The sequence below is a fragment of the Schistocerca nitens genome, unplaced genomic scaffold (genome assembly GCF_023898315.1).
Source record: "Schistocerca nitens isolate TAMUIC-IGC-003100 unplaced genomic scaffold, iqSchNite1.1 HiC_scaffold_376, whole genome shotgun sequence".
Taxonomy (NCBI): domain Eukaryota; kingdom Metazoa; phylum Arthropoda; class Insecta; order Orthoptera; family Acrididae; genus Schistocerca; species Schistocerca nitens.
Genome location: NW_026045910.1, coordinates 4,174,392 through 4,195,000, shown reverse-complemented (window position 1 = coordinate 4,195,000; position 20,609 = coordinate 4,174,392). Strand labels below are relative to the sequence as shown.

General features: G+C 42.1%; 1 protein-coding gene across 5 annotated transcripts in view; it reads right to left on the bottom strand.

Moving 5' to 3' along the window:
• Positions 1-1,257, bottom strand: part of LOC126229618 (uncharacterized) — a 215,277-nt gene extending 214,020 nt beyond the window's left edge. For all 5 annotated transcript variants that reach the window (XM_049942361.1, XM_049942360.1, XM_049942359.1 and 2 more), the window contains exon 1: positions 1,123-1,257. In XM_049942361.1, coding sequence (XP_049798318.1) covers positions 1,123-1,233 — 111 coding nt within the window. In that variant the 5' untranslated portion in view covers positions 1,234-1,257. The remainder of the gene's footprint in view (positions 1-1,122) is intronic.
• Positions 1,258-20,609: the final 19,352 nt, after the last annotated feature.

Here is a 20,609-nt window from a genome sequence, read left to right as displayed (position 1 = left end):
TTACTCGACAGAATACTCCTTTATCCGCTATACAAAATATCTAGTTGCTCTAAAGCCTCATGAGAATGACAATACCAGCAGTTCTCGATATTGTGTATAGCAGCTGTAGTCACCAAAATATTTTAATCAACACTAACAACTTTGCTACCAGAAAATTTAATGCACCAGACTGTATTTTCGGATACAATACTTTCGGTTTTATTTTTAAACAATATTCTACATTTGTGATTTTGAGCACCGTAACACTGTGAAGCTGATTTATAACGTCCTCAAACTGACTATTTGCTCAGAGAAACTGCAACATTATAACAGTGTCCACATTGTACTGATGGGTCGTAAGGTTCTAGTGGTTGCACTTGACATTGTCTTGCTTCCATGTATCAATCTTACAGGATTCACGCCTAAAAGTGATGCTTGTCATGTATATTTAGTTACATCCGAGTTTCGAAATCAAAAGAGTGGGACGAAAGTCAGTCCATTCGCCCGTAAGAGTGGGACCCAGCTTTACGTTCCTAACCATTAGTCTGTTCATGAACATTCCAGTCATTACGTAAGAGCGTATAATAATCTAAGATATTGGTACACTGTTTGAGACCAGCATCAACATCTTTTGGCAAGTACTGGAGATTTGTTTGACATATCACCATTATAAGGATTATAAGCTGAGGACAGCGACTAACTACACATATGCTATAGAAAGTTTATGTGCCTTTAACTTCCGGTTTTGGATTTTGAAATAACCATCCTCAGATAACTCTTAAAAGCTTTTTATGCAGCAGCATCGTCTTGCAACATGAAAGCTTGGAGGAATTATCCGTCCACGGAATTTTAAAACTGAAGGGAATAAACGTTTTGTACTGTATTTATCACTAACTGCTGTCTTCAAGTTATAAGAATTATAGTGCTACCACAACTATAATGTACTCTGTTTTGGATAAGACAGCGGTCTGTCGCCAGTTACTTCTTTCTGACGTATCATTTCGAGCACTAATTTACATTTCTCTCGGTTACAAGCTAGATGCTGGGTTTTTTCTTCCATTTTAGAAACCTCACACAAGAAAGTGACTGTTGCATCACCGAATACAGTACGATAGAATTTCAGCACTACGATAGTGAGCCTACCTTCTGCATGCGCAGCCGCATGGGAGGTGGCTCGACCTGGCCTGCTGCAGCCACCTGCTCCTCGTATTCGGCGGACGGCACCGTCACCAGGAACAACACGCCGTTCGACATGGCTCTTGCCTTGCACTATCTATACGTGTTGCACAGCACAGCGCACCGCACATCCGTTACTGCCCCACCGCCGTCAAAGCTCGCCAGAGAATTTGTACTTCCGCGTAAAGAGACGCAGCACGTGTCTCGTGTCTACCATTCGCTAGAGCGAGTAAACAATGTAGATAGCCACTAGCTAACTCTCCGATTATCTCACCCTTTTGAATATCTCATCGCAAACAGCTGCCGAATAGAATATTATATTTTCATTTCCATCTGAACACATTAAGGTGCTATTGTTGCAGTCATATGTAACTAGTGAATACAGAAATGTTACTGCACTACCAGACGTAAATTGTGATTGAAACTAAGACGAATCATTCAGAACATGTTGGCGAAAAAGTACAAGTCGTCTTCCCTGCCTCACATATTTGAAGATAAAAAAAATTCATGAAACACTCCGCCCCATAAATCGGGGATCAAAAAGTGACTGGTAACAAAAAAGACTGGTAACTCGCACAGTCACATTATGTTCCACAACCACCACAGTACGGATAAGGTTGAATGGTATTATTACAAGACTCCATGTCCCCATTTACTTTGTATTCACTGCTCAAGTAGCCGCTATCCGAACTCCCACTTATCAAGAATCTCTCGCGCATAGCATCTGTTTATAAGAAAAAGGAAAGAAGATTAACTGAGTTATTAAGAGACGGAGCACAGGCTGTGTTTGATACATATATAATTAAAGTCGGAGAAAGTAAGAAATGATAAAGTTGATTTTTCTCGCACAGTCAGTGGAACACCTTAACATTTGTTAAATTGTATCGTTGGAGCTAGTGATACGAATTTTAAAAATAGCCAGCCCTGTGAAAGTGCTAGCGACTAAGCATCGGAGAGACGTCGCACGTTACAACATATCACCAGGCCTGACAAATCCTATTATTTCGTTGTTATAGCTTAGTTTAAAAAAAATTGTATGCATTTAGGTATTTATTCCAATACGAAATAAGAAACAAAGAAATCAGTGTCGTAGGATAAAAAGATCTTATAGTGTTCCGGTTAAAATACTCTATAACCCAATGAAACAGTATCGCCCCAGTGTGCCCCCTCCCCCCCCCCCCCTTCTTTCCGCCCTGTGATATTTGAGCACTGGAGCATCCAGACTGGTGAATCATCGATTAGTGGCGTAGGAATGCATGTTTATCTTTTTTTCTCCTCTGTAGAAACTTAGTTAACAGCTCATCGGAGACGAAGGAGAAGAACGAGGTAGCAATGCCTGATTCGCCTCCAGTGATTTAGAGAATCACTGATAACTCCTCTTACGAATACGACTTCCATGTTGTGCTGACCACCGTTCCGCTTCACTCAGATTTCTGTTTGAGAGCAGACTTGTATGGGGCCTTGTTGGGTATCCATCGCACCACGTGGCTTGGCAGTGTTGGATCACACTAATGAAGGAACTGGAAAAAGATAAGACTACAACATCTATGTGTTAGTAGGACAGACAATAGATGTCGCTGTATAGAGTCCAACTACAGAATTAAATTTGAAATAGGTGGTAGAGATATTAGCAAGAATTTTTCACGATTTTTTTTAAACGGTTTAACTGCATACCATTGAAAGATGTCTAAGCTTATCCGTCACTTTAAAGACGCTGCAGCTTCATAATTACTTTTAAAATAAGCAATAATTTGTTTAATAACTTAGTAACATATTGCTTTAGTTTTGTCTAACAGGAGCAAGTTTGAGTCCTGCAGGAATGCTTATGGATGCTGAAGGCACTGTTGATAATTCAGTGAAGAAATGTGCAGTTCGATGAGTATATGTGGGGTATACACACGTGCCAGTTGTCTAGATATAAGTTTTAAGCAATGTTTCGCACTCACTTTGAAAATGTGTCAATGGTTCCCCATCCAAAGAGTCACACATTTGTTCGACTTACTGTTGCATATGTGCAGGTGTAAACTGCGTTCTTTTTCTATCACGGGGGCAGGAACGAGACATTCTTGATAAACTGAGACAGGAAAGAAACTAACTCGGCAGCGAATTCATTGTGTAGGCTTTAGGAAATATTTCCACATTTGTTTAGGTGAATATATCGCTGGCTCCCCCATTTCCGCCTCAGGTATATAATACACGAAATCACACACAACAGAATTCATACCATTCTCAAATTCTATTTCCCTGTCCTTCAGTTAAGATAGTGTTGTGGCAATAATAACAGCATGTGAATTGAGCACGATGAACAGTGGCTCATCAGGTGTGGGCCCTGCAATGAAACCAGAAGCATTTATCAGATGACACTTAAAGATATTATCGACAGCTGATGTTTTAAATTGAACTCAGTAAAACACTGATGTACAAAAGTTAACTGCAGTGAAAAAAAGGACCATATTTCTTCAGAAGATTACGAGAACAGGTACTGAAATAATTGCTAGTAAATCTTATTCACAGAACATTTGGCATACAACATGGTCGAAAACGTGATTACAAAAGTTATGGATGGAAAGCTAAGAGTTTCGAAAGCAAAGAAAACAAAAAATAAATAAATAAACTGGAAAAATCTCTTCGACAACAACACAACCAGGAACACGAATACGTTTGTATGTCTATCCTTGCCAAAGCACATGCTTGGCAGCGGCGTGGCGAGTTTTGTGTGAGGGGGTTCAAGAGTTCTATTGGCAGTCGATCCTGTTCCTGAAAAGAGCTGTGATGAATTCCAAGAATCCTTGATTGTTGCAGAAATGATCTACAGAATTCAGATCCGCCGATGTCCGTGGGAATTGCACGTGATGGCTATCTTCAGCGACCATAAAAACATCTACCAATTCGATGCGGACGAGTAATTTTGTGCAAAACAGAAAGTCTGGCCCGACCGCATCTCCAACTCGCACGTGTGGTTACATACTCACAATACCACAGGGTGTAAACGTTATTCTTCCGGTAACGAGGAAACTCTGCGTCCCCGACGGAACTGCCAAACTGCGCACTACTCCTCCCCCCCCCCCCCACGAAAATCTGCTTTTCTGCAAATGTTTCTACGTATGGGTAGAAAATTTTCATTCGGTGAGTAGGTTTAATAACACCTTTTGAAAATATTGTAATGTAGTCATGCACTTCATATTTTAAAATTTTGAACAATATATTTACTACTTTAATGGCTTCTTATACCAGGTACCGTAATTGTTTGAAATTTTCAGTAAAACTTAAGTCTTCGTAGAGGATGTGACTTTTTGCACCAAGTGCCAAATTTATAATGTATTTAAAAAGTATGTTATTGATAAAAGTTAACTACAATTAACGATTTTTTGTTGTGGTCATAAAGTACCTCTCCCCCCAACCCATTCCTCTCCTTGGTATCATAAGTTATGGAAAATGTGTTGGTATTGTTAGAGTTAACTCAATGCCACAGATGTACAGACGGTCATAGTGTTTAGCGAACACAATATTTTGACAGTCAGACATGTCGCCATCGTCAGGTGCACTGGCGAATTCTTCTCCTTCTTCTTATTATTATTATTTGAATCTTTCACTCTTTTGCTGGAACGCGGAAAGGTGGCACTTGGAGAACCTTATTGTTTTGCGCTTTGACTTAACTTGTGTTATTCTCGTTTGACTCAATTTATCGATAGATTTGCAAGGGCAAAAATATATATATGTATCTCTTGCATGGCGCAGGGGGTGATGGAAGTCCGACATTTACCTGACGGCGAGGGAAGACCACTTGCCCTGCTGGGACTGATCGTGCGCGTTAGCACTTTTGTGCCTCTTCTGTTGCGGAATGGATTGCCAAATTTATCCTATATAGAAACTTGGTTTCGAGCTAATTGTAGAGTCTCGTCACCGCCGTATCACATAGTACTTCGATCTTAACTTCAGTTCTACGTCACATGTCATCTGCTGGTCTTGCGTCGCCTTCCGTCAATACTACGACTTTTCGCCGAGTTCCAGCATAGCCTCCTTTCGACCCATGCTGTGCGATCGCTGAACGTTGGCGTAGGCCTATATCAGTCGAGTGTGCCGCTGATTTTTCGACAGCGCTCTTCGGTGATGGAATTTTATATATGTTTGACGGTCATATGAAATTCAAACGAAAGTATTCAGAAGTCATTCTCCCACAAAATAGAAAATAACAAACACTTTTGAAGACATAAACGTGAAGCGTTCACTGATTGTAAACAAATGCGCTCTGGGCGTGACATCATTTGTCTCTTAGAATTTACATCTACCCTTTGCCAGTCACCTTATGGTGTGTGGTGGAGGATACTTCTAGTCCACTATCACTCTCCTCTTCGCTGATCGATTAGTGAATTGTGTGTGGGAAGACGAGTGTGCAGGTAAGTCTCCGTAAGGGCTCTGATTTCCGTAATTTTATCGTCGTAGCCACTTTGCGAGATGTAGGCCTATGTAGGAGCAAGTAATATGCTGCCCAACTCCTTTTGCAACGTCCGCTCTCGGAATTTCAACAGTAAAACTCTCCCATAATGCCTATCTTGTGTCATCTGCCACTGGAGTTTGTTGGTCTCCGTAACTGTTTCACGTTTATTACAAGATTCCGTGACAAAACGCGCCGTTCTTTGTTGGATTTTTGCTGTCTCTTCTATTAATCTAACCTGTCACTTGATTCGTGGATGAGTTGCATGTCATTAACATTTTTGCAATGCGTCTCAGCCTGCCATCTGCTTTTCCTACAACTATTTTTTTGCGGTCGTGACACTTAAGTTCGCTCCAAATGTTTATTGCTAACTACTTTTGGTTTTATTGTTCCCATTGATTTTTCTCCAGTATTATAATCGAACAGCAACAAATCTCTTCGACTATTCCTGCAAAGATCGTTACTTTTATTCACGTTAAGGGTCAATTGCCGCGTATCAGTTGTTGATCCTCCTGCGTTTCTCTACAATGTTTTGTCCTATAGACAAAAATGAGAAGTCTCAAGGACCTTTCGACGTTAAACACTAGATCATTCACGTATGTAGTACACAGTAAATGGGCTGTACCAACCCCCGTGGGTACATCCGTAATTACCTTTACATCTGTCGACTCTGTCCTGCTCCTAGAAGAGCCAGACAATAAATCCCACGAAGATAAAATTAGAGACATTCGAGCCCACGCGGAGGTGTACCAACAATCGTTCTTCCCGTGGACTATTCGCAACTAAGCCGTACACCATGGGGTAGCTTGCAGTGTATAGATGTAGATACAAACGGCGGTGTCTTGTTCAAGGTTCTATCACAAAATTCGTTCGAAGTGTTGCAGGAAAATAACCGAACATGTATTTATCGTGACAGGAATTCATTCCCAGCCGGCCGCTGTGGCCGAGCAACCTAGGCGCTTCAGTCCGGAACCGAGCTGCTACTGCTGCTGCCGTCGCAGGTTCGAATCCTGCCTTAGGCATGGATGTGTGTGACGTCCCTAGGTTAGTTAGGTTTAAGTAGTTCTAAGTCTAGGGGACTGATGACCTCAGACGTTAAGTCCCATAGTGCTTAGAGCCATTTGAACCATTTTTTTGATTCATCCCCTGAAATCCCAAATATGAGTCCTGTGTCTTAATTGCAACGCCATTTCGCTGCGTGCTTAGTGTGAAAGCGTTCGCTGTTCGGTAAGTGCGTGCTGAATTTTACCCACTCTTGTCATAACATCAATTAGTACGAATTCTCCCAAACAAAGCGCTCTCTTTTGTTATGAGGTCGTCGTCGGTTAGCGTAAAAATTGCCCCTGCCACTGCTAGAGAATATTGTTCAAAACACACACAGGCTAACTCTTGAAGTCTGCTCTGCCTTGTTTATTTCAGGAGCTTCTCCGTTGCGATTATTTCACTCTTCCTAATATCCTTTAATTTTCAACTATATAATTTAACAACCATACGAAAAAAATCGTATAAAGTCACACGCGTTGTTCTATTCGACTGTAATGATTCATGTACTCAGTCATTCCTGCCTATGGCATGCACTAACCAGTCAGTAAAAACACGATATCATTAAACATTAGTCGTAAATGTTGACATTACTTCAGTCTTTTGGAAGAACCTACAGAAACGGGAGTGGAATTCACACCATCTGTTCAAAAGTATCCGGACACGTATTAGTGGACACTAACATGGGGTGAGCTAGCATTTCGCCTTGATGACGGCTTGAACTCTCATAGGCACACTTTGTAATGACATGGCTGAAAGGCTGTGGAAGAATGGCTGCCCATTCTTCTCAAAGAGCAGAAACCAGAGAAGATAGTATGTTATATACTGGGGTCTGGAACGAAGTCGACAACTGACTTTCTACTGCGTAAAGGCCGGGACTCTAGGAAGTCCACTGCATTTCAGAAACCTTATCGTCCACAAACTATTGCCTCACAAACAGGGGCGGTGGCAAGAGGAGGCTATGGGGGCTATAGCTCCCCCCCCCCCCCCCTCCCCTGCTGGAGTATCATATTACACTGGATAAAATGACTTTAGAAATCGACGAATTCATAACTTCAACAGATTCAGAAGGAGAGCTGAAACTACGAACGAAGAAGTGGGTTGATGAAAGTAAAAGATCTGAAACAGCAACTGAGGCTTTGAAGAACTGCGACAAGCAGTTTTTCTCAAATATGTATGTTTTACTTGAAATATTTGGGACTATTCCCGTCACCGCAAGCACTCCCGAAAGCAGCTTCTCTACATTGAGACGAATAAAGACTTATTTTCGTAACACAATGGGGAAGGTGAGACGAAATGGATTGGCTCTTGCAAATATCCATAAAGAAAGAGATATGGACATTGAAAATATCATTGACATATTCACTAAAAAGAAACAGAGACGAATAAGCATGACACATTGGGCAGAAGACGGAAATAACCAGTGAATTTTGTTACAGAATTATTTTTTATATTCATGTCAAGTTCAAGTATTTACATTCATGTCATCTTCTGTATCCAGAAAATTAATGAAAACTTATTTGTTGTAAGTTGACCTTTTTTATGGTTTATGTAATGTATAAAATCTACCATGTTAAAATAAGTTTTTTTTTTTTACCCGAACTCCAAAACAGTTACGAAAAACTACTTTAAGCAACACCAGAATTTACCAACACTTTTGTTAAAAGATATTCTATTCCCCCCCCCCCCGTTTGACCGACTTCTAGAATTGCTTCTGCCCACAGATGCTGCTTTACGGTAGTGTGCACTGTCACACTCATGGTCACACTGATACAAACGTAGTCTCTGTACTGTTTTTATGCTACAGGCGGTGCAAAACGCTATAAAATGTGTTTGTAGCCTTTTGCATTTAGGACTTTCTTAAACGCAATAAGGGGACCACACGCAAACCACGATAGCACCTTCATTCCGTAACAACACCTCCCCCGTACTTTACTGCTGGCACCGCATGTGATGGCAGGTAACGCTTCCCAGGTGTTCGCCAGATCTAAAACCTTCGGTAGGATTGCCGCAGGGAGTAGCCTGAATTGTCACTCAATTCTTTTCCAGTCATCCACTGTACAATGACGTCACTTTTTACACCTATTCAAGCGTCAGAAAAGTATTGCGTATGATGTACTGTTCGACCATTCTACCCCATGCCTTTTAACCCCATATGCACAGTCATTGTGCTAGATGGGCTGCTGGTAGCACGTTGGAACTTTTTACATCAATGCTTGTAACGGTACCACCTACCACCTTGAAACGGCAATCGATACTAACGTTATACCTCTGCGAGGAATTTTTATGTAGTTGACTGTGAGGTAACCTAATGGAAACAGAACAATCAAACTGCGATTTGTTTCTGAAACACTCCAGCAGAGTATAACTAACAGTGAACAAGTGGGTCAGGAACAGACCTTCTCCCAGTAAGAAAGTAAGTTGTAACATTACATATTAAAACCGGTCGCCATACTAATTAGGCGTTCTTGTGTCAAGCAAAATGATAAAGCAGAAGGCAGTGCTAAGGCTAACCTAACCTGCCTTGACACACACACTAAAATCTTTCCTTATAGCTGTTCATACTACAACACAGTGACCTAACCTTGCAGATACATGTGCTACTAACAAACAAATGGCCAATGAGATAGTAAACAGTAACATATGCCTCCCAACAACACGTATCTTAAATGAACTAGGTGTAACAGTTTATAAAACCAATTTCTGACACACATGAAACTAGTAGCAATAATGAAAATGGAAGAAGTTTGAAATGATTCTGAATTTAAATCAAGGGGTCTGCTAATAATGATAATCTAGAACTTTATTGCTTATTACAGGCCTCTATGCCTGTGCATTAGAATAGATAGTTCTTTTTTAAACTCGGTTTCAAGCAACCAAAGAGAATGCAGATCTACCTACACTGGCTCGAGAAGGAACCTTTGCAGTGCTTCATTAACTAACTAGCCTAGTATATGAGGACCCTTAAACTTTCATGGTTTGAAGAACCATGCTCATTAAAAGAACTACACCAGTTTGTACGAGAAATGGTAAGTATTCTTATCTTTTATTATTAAATAAGGAAAGCTCAACAAACTATAACTCTTTAAATAACAAATGTGCTTTGATAAGCAGTCTTTTGACCTACTCAAACGTATAACTGTCCGTACAAATGACAACACAACATTAAATTCAAGCTCAATCACTTTCTCATAATAAACTAGGACACTCGGAATTAAGTTCACTAGGATACTATTCCTGTCCAGGTTTGTGATTTGGGATAATCACGGGTGCAAGATATGAGCTTTTAGTTAACACCACGATTATTATTAAAATCAACCAAATTTCACAAACACCTGGTCCACTTAGAGAGTGCCAAATATAAACAATTTAGTGGAAGGCTGGTGGTACTGGTGCCGTAATTTGCAGTGGCTGTTAACCTGCCGGCGATCCAATCATAGCAATACTGTTGGCCTCGCCCTGTTACATATCTTCTTGGAGTCAGAATTATATTTATAGGGCCAGAAACAATGCCATGACAATGGTATCACCAAAAGCTGCATCCGAGGCCCATAAATATTGCCCTTAACCTCTTCTGGCCTCAAAAGTCCAGAAATATGAGCCACAACGATCCGCTACTGCTACCAGAAAGTTGTTTACAGAATTTAAAATACTAACTGTTCATAATTTGTTTGTACTGAAGATAATCATTATGGCAGTAAACAGTAAAAAACAATAAAGAAATACATCATCACAACACTGGAGGTTGAGAGAGACTCCACATCATCTCTCATAGAGCAACACTTTATGAGAAAAGCCCTCGCTATGCAGGCATAAAACTACTGAATTGCTTCTATCCTAATACCTCGAAATTGCCCACTACAAAACTAAAAAAGAAATTAAAATTATGGCTCCTAAAGAATCCGGCATATTCAATAGATGAGTTTCTAGGTTTAGTACACTCGTATGATGGAAGATCACCTATCTAAAAATATATGTAATCTCAGACTGTGTCACAAACTGTAAATATTTGAGGCTCAGATCTGAATACTGTGTCACAAACTGTAGATACCTTAATCTACGTATTCCAATAATAAGTTATTTTTATATGTAGTCCATATATTAACACTGTTCTCTCAACTAAATTTAGAAAAAGTTGTGTAGATAAAAATGCCAGGTAATAATATGTAACTCAAGTAAGTAAGGCTCTGACTTATCCAGAAGACTGTTTTTTGTAATCAGTTGATGTTGGATCAAAATAAATAAATAATCACAGCACTGCTCAGTCCAGACTCCTTACTCGGCACAAAGGATGAGTTGCCACTTGTGCGCCAACCACATCTTTTCCACTCCACCAGGCTACTTCCGTAGCTGCGGGGCTTCCCCACATCTTTTACATTCAACACTAGGTTCCCTAACTATGGATCAAGTCATTTACAGTACATTATATGACAATCATTTCAGTAGTTATTTAAATTCACAAGCGTAATTTAAACAACATCATTCAAAAGTTCACGTAACTAACATGTATACAAAGTCAAAGAATTTCCATGACAGATGCAATACTCCACATAAGCAACACAACAAACTGACATAGAAATATCGATACACATACAAAATAGGTTGAAAACAGGTGTTACATGATCTGTAGGGCTAACTGGCTTCTGTTAATCGGTATATGAGGTCTGCCTGGCCTTGATTTAGCTGTGGCTGTTCCTTCGCGTTTCCACTCCACAATCCCATCACCAACAATCGACAAGGGCAGTTTTAGAAGAGCCGAAATATCCCTGATAGATGTGTTACTCGTGTGACGTCTAATGACTACTCCACATTCGAAGAGTCTGAGCTCTCCCGACCGACCCATTCTTCTGTTAACTGCTTCTCTACAGGCAACACAACAGTTCTAACTTGCATTTATACTGACGGGTCCGCCTCTCGTTACTTCTGATGGTGATTTCCACATTACATAGTCGTGTGTGGACAGTTTTGATCGGATTGTGTATTAACAAGACTGCGATTCGCCTAAGCTACTTATTCGTATTTCAGTGACTATCCTGCAGGTGCAGAATCGAATGACAAAGAAGCAAGATTTGGAAAAATTGGTTACGTTCGTTCATTTTTTATATTTTTCCATGACAGCCTCACATAATCATTTCACAATACTGTGACAGGTTTCTAGCAACCAGTGGTCATCTTCAGACTAAGGTATATGCTACAAGCGGTTCCCAATGCACAGTTCTGTCGTAAGAAATGTATAAAACGAAAGAACAGGTGCAAGAAACATTAATGCCAAAACCAAAGGTTAAGGCGCGGAAGAGGCAAAAATCGTTTAGGACTTGCGATGGTATGCGATTTTCCATACATTTTATAGCCACAGTTTGAAAGTAAATAATTTCGTTGAGTGGAAGTGAAATCTCGTACTCATTTTGAATATAAATGAACAAGCTTTATTAGTTGAATTATATGCATTTTTGATATCGAGGATAATCGTTCAGAATAAAAAAATTTAATCATCTTGTAAGAAGATTTATTAGGGAACAAGTCTTGTTTTGCGTATGTTATTGTTTGCATCAGGTGCTCCTCCTGGACTTGATGCCGTTCCAAGACAGTTGAAGAATTACAAGGAGTCGTGACGGCCAAGTAGTCAAAGGCGGTAAAGAGCCTTCTGCGCCAGCGACGCTGTCAAGGAAGACCAATGACCAAACGTTTACATCAGTAACGTATATATGTAGGTACTGAAAAAAATAACACTTGTTATTCGTAACCCAGAAGGTCTCCTGTAACAAGATATTTATCATCTAATATGTCTTGCATTGAAAGGTGCAGTAAAAGCATTAAGAAATCGGACTTGCCAAGTCCCGATTTTTAGTAAAAATTAAGTTATTCTACAGATAAGAAGAATTTTTAGCGAGTCGGGGTTCGCAGACTACTCCGAGCTGAAGATCACAACGAGGTAACTTAAAATATCAACGAACCATCGCAGACTCGTCGTAAAGCACCAGGATTGCATACAATCGTGTTGTGCTACAGGATTTCATTCATAAAAGGCAAGACTAAAAAAACAGGGGATTCATTCTATCATTAGCAGATATTAAACAGTATCCTCAAAAACATTTCCTCATAGACATCCTAAGAGCAACTGTTAACGTCTGTCTAATGCCTACAATGACAGATGTTCAAGTCCCCGTCCAGGAATTCAGCTTTAAGCTTCCCGTGATTTTGCTAAATCGCTCCAGACAAATGTCGGGATTGCTCCTTTCAAAGTGCATGGCCGTTTCCCTCCCCCATCCTTTCATAACCCTATCTTGTGCTCCGTCTCTAACGAACATACTGTCGATGGGACGTTAAAATCTAATCTCCCTTCTTATTTTACACTGACAGACGATTTTAAAATTTTGTCGTAGACACCTAGATAAAGAGAGATAGAATCTCCCAGATTGGTCTTTTCCATAAGAGATCGTTTATGAAGCAGCAAATTTAGACACAACATAGCTTTAAAAGAAGTTAGAAGACCAGGCTGCAGTGTTAGACTCCATAGAACTGTCGTTTGTGGCTACTCATCAATGAGAAATTAAAGTTTTAAAGAAATGTTGTCAGTTAGTTAATTAGTTAGTTAGTTACGTGTTCCATTGATCAATAGCAATGAAAACCGTTATTATGTGGAACATGTCAAATACACAAGAAATGCGCACAGGAAATAAGTTTATTTTTCTTTTTTCTTTTTGTTTACATTATAGTGTTATACCTAAATATTTCTATTATCTATCCCATTCCCTTAAATGGGGAAATGAATCACATTTTATGTGGACAGATGGTCGTTGGCATTTACGGCCCTGCGACAATCGTCAGAAGGGTCCAGGTTGGAGGAGGGAGCGTTATGGCCTAGGAAACGTTTTCGTGGCATTCCCTGGGCGATCTCGTCATTCTGGAAGGCACAATGGATCAACAGAAGTATGCACCTGTCCTTCAGGATGGTGTCCATCCCTGCATCCATTTTGTTTTTCCTCGGCATGATGGCATCTACCAGCAGTGGACAGCAACGTGTCACACAGCTCGCAGTGTGTGTGCATGGTTTACAGAGCACTGGGGTGAGTTTACCATACTCCCCTGTCCACCTAACCCTGAGGATTTACACCGAATCGAGAGTCTGTGGGACCACTTCGATCGGACTATCACACCACGCATCCTCATCCGTGAAACCTAGCACATCTGGGTACAGGATTGGGATTGGCATTCCATATCCTTGGTGGTACTTTCCAAAATCTGACTGACCCTCCAGCTCCACGTCCAAACTACAAAGGGTTGTTATTCAGGCTTTTGACAGATGGTCACATAAATGTGACTGAACAGCTTATATTTGATGGTTCTTCGAGAAAATTAGGCAAAAACACTAAAAGACACATTCCAACGCAAAAAGTATCGGGACATCTCACCCAAAGGTCTCATTGTGGTATCAGATTACGCATCTTGGGGGGTAAAAGGTGCAGAGAAAATCTGTCAAAATCACAATATTTTTCAGGATGAGCCAACAGACAGATCTGGTTGAGCTGTAACTGAAATTGGGTGCGAGTTTGGGGATTCCATCCGAGGGATTACATAGGGGTTACATGTGCTGAGACCTACTGGTAGTGATGGTATTGGGGGTAGTCTCTGGGAGACTTAAGAAATTAACTGATTGGTCCCAGTGAAGTCTAATGGTCGCAGGTGGTGAGCAACTGGATTTGCACTGAAGAGGAAGAAGGTTCAAATCACTGTCCTTCCATCCGTATCCAAATTTCCCATGCCTCTCCCAAATGGCTAAAATCGAAAAATAGGAGGGACTGATTGAAAAGGACATGACGGTTTGCTTCCTGCCCATCAAAGTTTGTGCTCTGTCTCTGATTACTTATCTATTAATGGGCCGTTTAACATTAGGCTATATTTGCTTCTTTATTCCGCCAACCATCTTACAATGTTTAGCGAAGGGTACGTTGAATAGCAAATCATGCTGCCTCTTTCTCGTTCCATTCATCAATGGTGCACATTAAGTGTGATTGTCAGTAGAGTATGAAATGTATTTTTTCGTTGTATTCATTTAACGATGTATATCTACGAGGAAATAATATGTTCCTTGCCTCTATTTAGAACACACAATCTCAGAATTTAATGTTAAACCTCTCCTTGATGCAGAACGTTTCACCTGTAGTTTGAGACTGTTCAACTTCTCTGTAACACTTTAATGCTTGTGAAGTCCTTGAAGAAACGCATAGCTATTTTATCTTTCTATGTTTTCTATTGATGAAACGTGATAACGATCCCGAAGTGAAAATCAATACTAAAGAAAGGGTCTTACGAAAGTTTCGTGTCGTAAATCGAATGAGAGATTTCAACCCACTGGCCATTTTATCTATGAGGGGCAGTCAAATGAAGACCAAACACCCACCACAACGGAACCGTGGTATGGTTCCATTCAAAAGTAATCACCACACACGTCAATACATTTATTCCACTGGGAGACGAATTGATCAATTCCTGTTTCGCACAATGTGGTCAGCCGCTGACAGATCCCCAACCGTACACATTCTTGCACTTCCTCGTCCGACTGAAACCAACTTCCACACCTGAATTTCCTCAGGTCGCCAAAATGAGAAAATCACACAGTGGAAGATCCGGGCTGTGCGGAGGATGCTGCAGTGTTCCCCAACCAAATAGCTGAAATGTAGCCTTTGTCCGATTGACAGTGCGGGGGCAGGCGTTATCGTACAACAGGATGACTCCATCTGATAGCATTTCGACAGCCCAAGGGCAAATGGTAAAGCCAGCAGTGGAAACATCCTACATCTCCCCTGAATCTACATCTACATCACAACTACGTGATTACTCTGCTATTCACAATAAAGTGCCTGGCAGAGGGTTCAATTAGCCACCTTCATGCTGTCTCTCTACCGTTCCACTCTCGAACGGCACGCGGGAAAAAGGAGCACTTAAATTTTTCCGTGCGAGCCCTGATTTCTCTTATTTTATCGTGATGATCATTTCTCCCTATGCAGGTGGGTGCCAACAGAATGTTTTCGCAATCGGAGGAGAAAACTGGTGATTGAAATTTCATGAGAAGATCCCGTCGCAACGAAAAACGTCTTAGTTTTAATGATTGCCACTCCAATTCACGTATCATGTCTGTGGCACTATCTCCCCTATAACAATACAAAACGAGCAGCCCTTCTTTGTACTTTTTCGATGTCATCCGTCAGCCCCACCTGATGTGGATCCCACACCGCACAGCAATACTCCAGAATAGGGCGGGCAAGCGTAGTGTAAGCAGTCTCTTTGGTAGACCTGTTGCACCTTCTGAGTGTTCCGCAAATGAATCGCAGACTTTGGTTTGCTCTACCCACAATATTAACTATGTGATCGTTCCAATTTAGGTTATTTGTAATTTCAATCCCTAAGTACTGTATTTAGTTGAATTTACAGCCCTCAGATTTGTGTGACTTATCGCGTAATCGAAATTTGGCTGATTTCTTTTAGTACTCATGTGAATAACTTCGCACTTTTCTTTATTCATCTGCAAGCAATCTAAGACGGCTACTCAGATTGTCTCCTATGTTGTTAATATACACTCCTGGAAATGGAAAAAAGAACACATTGACACCGGTGTGTCAGACCCACCATACTTGCTCCGGACACTGCGAGAGGGCTGTACAAGCAATGATCACACGCACGGCACAGCGGACACACCAGGAGCCGCGGTGTTGGCCGTTGAATGGCGCTAGCTGCGCAGCATTTGTGCACCGCCGCCGTCAGTGTCAGCCAGTTTCCCGTGGCATACGGAGCTCCATCGCAGTCTTTAACACTGGTAGCATGCCGCGACAGCGTGGACGTGAACCGTATGTGCAGTTGACGGACTTTGAGCGAGGGCGTATAGTGGGCATGCGGGAGGCCGGGTGGACGTACCGCTGAATTGCTCAACACGTGGGGCGTGAGGTCTCCACAGTACATCGATGTTGTCGCCAGTGGTCGGCGGAAGGTGCACGTGCCCGTCGACCTGGGACCGGACCGCAGCGACGCACGGATGCACGCCAAGACCGTAGGATCCTACGCAGTGCCGTAGGGGACCGCACCGCCACTTCCCAGCAAATTAGGGACACTGTTGCTCCTGGGGTATCGGCGAGGACCATTCGCAACCGTCTTCATGAAGCTGGGCTACGACCCGCACACCGTTAGGCCGTCTTCCGCTCACGCCCCAACATCGTGCAGCCCGCCTCCAGTGGTGTCGCGACAGGCGTGAATGGAGGGACGAATGGAGACGTGTCGTCTTCAGCGTTGAGAGTCGCTTCTGCCTTGGTGCCAATGATGGTCGTATGCGTGTTTGGCGCCGTGCAGGTGAGCGCCACAATCAGGACTGCATACGACCGAGGCACACAGGGCCAACACCCGGCATCGTGGTGTGGGGAGCGATCTCCTACACTGGCCGTACACCACTGGTGATCGTCGAGGGGACACTGAATAGTGCACGGTACATCCAAACCGTCATCGAACCCATCGTTCTACCATTCCTAGACCGGCAAGGGAACTTGCTGTTCCAACAGGACAATGCACGTCCGCATGTATCCCGTGCCACCCAACGTGCTCTAGAAGGTGTAAGTCAACTACCCTGGCCAGCAAGATCTCCGGATCTGTCCCCCATTGAGCATGTTTGGGACTGGATGAAGCGTCGTCTCACGCGGTCTGCACGTCCAGCACGAACGCTGGTCCAACTGAGGCGCCAGGTGGATATGGCATGGCAAGCCGTTCCACAGGACTACATCCAGCATCTCTACGATCGTCTCCATGGGAGAATAGCAGCCTGCATTGCTGCGAAAGGTGGATATACACTGTACTAGTGCCGACATTGTGCATGCTCTGTTGCCTGTGTCTATGTGCCTGTGGTTCTGTCAGTGTGATCATGTGATGTATCTGACCCCAGGAATGTGTCAATAAAGTTTCCCCTTCCTGGGCCAATGAATTCACGGTGTTCTTATTTCAATTTCCAGGAGTGTAGATCAGGAACAATACAGGGCCTATAACACTTCCTTGGGGAACAGCGGATATTACTTCTGTTTTACTCGATGACTTTCCGTCAGTTCTACATCTACATCTACATCTATACTCCGCGAGCCACCTTACGGTGTGTGGCGGAGGGTACTTATTGTACCACTATCTGATCCCCCCTTCCCTGTTCCATTCACGAATTGTGCGTGGGAAGAACGACTGCTTGTAAGTCTCCGTATTTGCTCTAATTTCTCGGATCTTTTCGTTGTGATCATTACGCGAGATATATGTGGGCGGTAGTAATATGTTGCCCATCTCTTCCCGGAATGTGCTCTCTCGTAATTTCGATAATAAACCTCTCCGTATTGCGTAACGCCTTTCTTGAAGTGTCCGCCACTGGAGCTTGTTCAGCATCTCCGTAACGCTCTCGCGCTGACTAAATGTCCCCATGACGAATCGCGCTGCTTTTCGCTGGATCATGTCTATCTCTTCTATTAATCCAACCTGGTAAGGGTCCCATACTGATGAGCAATACTCAAGAATCGGACGAACAAGCGTTTTGTAAGCTACTTCTTTCGTCGATGAGTCACATTTTCTTAGAATTCTTCCTATGAATCTCAACCTGGCGCCTGCTTTTCCCACTATTTGTTTTATGTGATCATTCCACTTCAGATCGCTCCGGATAGTAACTCCTAAGTATTTTACGGTCGTTACCGCTTCCAATGATTTACCACCTATGGCATAATCGTACTGTAATGGATTTCTGCCCCTATGTATGCGCATTATATTACATTTATCTACGTTTAGGGAAAGCTGCCAGCTGTCGCACCATTCATTAATCCTCTGCAGGTCTTCCTGGAGTACGTACGAGTCTTCTGATGTTGCTACTTTCTTGTAGACAACCGTGTCATCTGCAAATAGCCTCACGGAGCTACCGATGTTGTCAACTAAGTCATTTATGTATATTGTAAACAATAAAGGTCCTATCACGCTTCCTTGCGGTACTCCCGAAATTACCTCTACATCTGCAGATTTTGAACCGTTAAGAATGACATGTTGTGTTCTTTCTTCTAGGAAATCCTGAATCCAATCACAAACCTGGTCCGATATTCCGTAAGCACGTATTTTTTTCACTAAACGTAAGTGCGGAACCGTATCAAATGCCTTCCTGAAGTCCAGGAATACGGCATCAATCTGCTCGCCAGTGTCTACGGCACTGTGAATTTCTTGGGCAAATAGGGCGAGCTGGGTTTCACATGATCTCTGTTTGCGGAATCCATGTTGGTTATGATGAAGGAGATTTGTATTATCTAAGAACGTCATAATACGAGAACACAAAACATGTTCCATTATTCTACAACAGATTGACGTAAGTGAAATAGGCCTATAATTATTCGCATCTGATTTATGACCCTTCTTGAAAATGGGAACGACCTGTGCTTTCTTCCAGTCGCTAGGTACTTTACGTTCTTCCAGAGATCTACGATAAATTGCTGATAGAAAGGGGGCAAGTTCTTTAGCATAATCACTGTAGAATCTTAAGGGTATCTCGTCTGGTCCGGATGCTTTTCCGCTACTAAGTGATAGCAGTTGTTTTTCAATTCCGATATCGTTTATTTCAATATTTTCCATTTTGGCGTCCGTGCGACGGCTGAAGTCAGGGACCGTGTTACGATTTTCCGCAGTGAAACAGTTTCGGAACACTGAATTCAGTATTTCTGCCTTTCTTCGGTCGTCCTCTGTTTCGGTGCCATCGTGGTCAACGAGTGACTGAATAGGGGATTTAGATCCGCTTACCGATTTTACATATGACCAAAACTTTTTAGGGTTCTTGTTTAGATTGTTTGCCAATGTTTTATGTTCGAATTCGTTGAATGCTTCTCTCATTGCTCTCTTTACGCTCTTTTTCGCTTCGTTCAGCTTTTCCTTATCAGCTATGATTCGACTACTCTTAAACCTATGGTGAAGCTTTCTTTGTTTCCGTAGTACCTTTCGTACATGATTGTTATACCACGGTGGATCTTTCCCCTCGCTTTGGACCTTAGTCGGTACGAACTTATCTAAGGCGTACTGGACGATGTTTCTGAATTTTTTCCATTTTTGTTCCACATCCTCTTCCTCAGAAATGAACGTTTGATGGTGGTCACTCAGATATTCTGCGATTTGTGCCCTATCACTCTTGTTAAGCAAATAGATTTTCCTTCCTTTCTTGGCATTTCTTATTACACTTGTAGTCATTGATGCAACCACTGACTTATGATCACTGATACCCTCTTCTACATTCACGGAGTCGAAAAGTTCCGGTCTATTTGTTGCTATGAGGTCTAAAACGTTAGCTTCACGAGTTGGTTCTCTAACTATCTGCTCGAAGTAATTCTCGGACAAGGCAGTCAGGATAATGTCACAAGAGTCTCTGTCCCTGGCTCCAGTTCTGATTGTGTGACTATCCCATTCTATACCTGGTAGATTGAAGTCTCCCCCTATTACAATAGTATGATCACGAAACTTCTTCACGACGTTCTGCAGGTTCTCTCTGAGGCGCTCAACTACTACGGTTGCTGATGCAGGTGGCCTATAGAAGCATCCGACTATCATATCTGACCCACCTTTGATACTTAACTTAACCCAGATTATTTCACATTCGCATTCGCTAATAACTTCACTGGATATTATTGAATTCTTTACTGCTATAAATACTCCTCCACCATTGGCGTTTATCCTATCCTTGCGGTATATATTCCATTCTGTGTCTAGGATTTCGTTACTGTTCACTTCCGGTTTTAACCAACTTTCCGTTCCTAATACTATATGCGCACTATTTCCTTCAATAAGAGATACTAATTCAGGAACCTTGCCCTGGATACTCCTGCAGTTTACCAATATTACGTTAACTTTTCCTGTTTTTGGTCTCTGAGGACGGACGTTCTTTATCAACGATGATAATGTTCTCTCTGGTAAGCCGTCAGGTATTTTATCGTTTCGCCCAAGG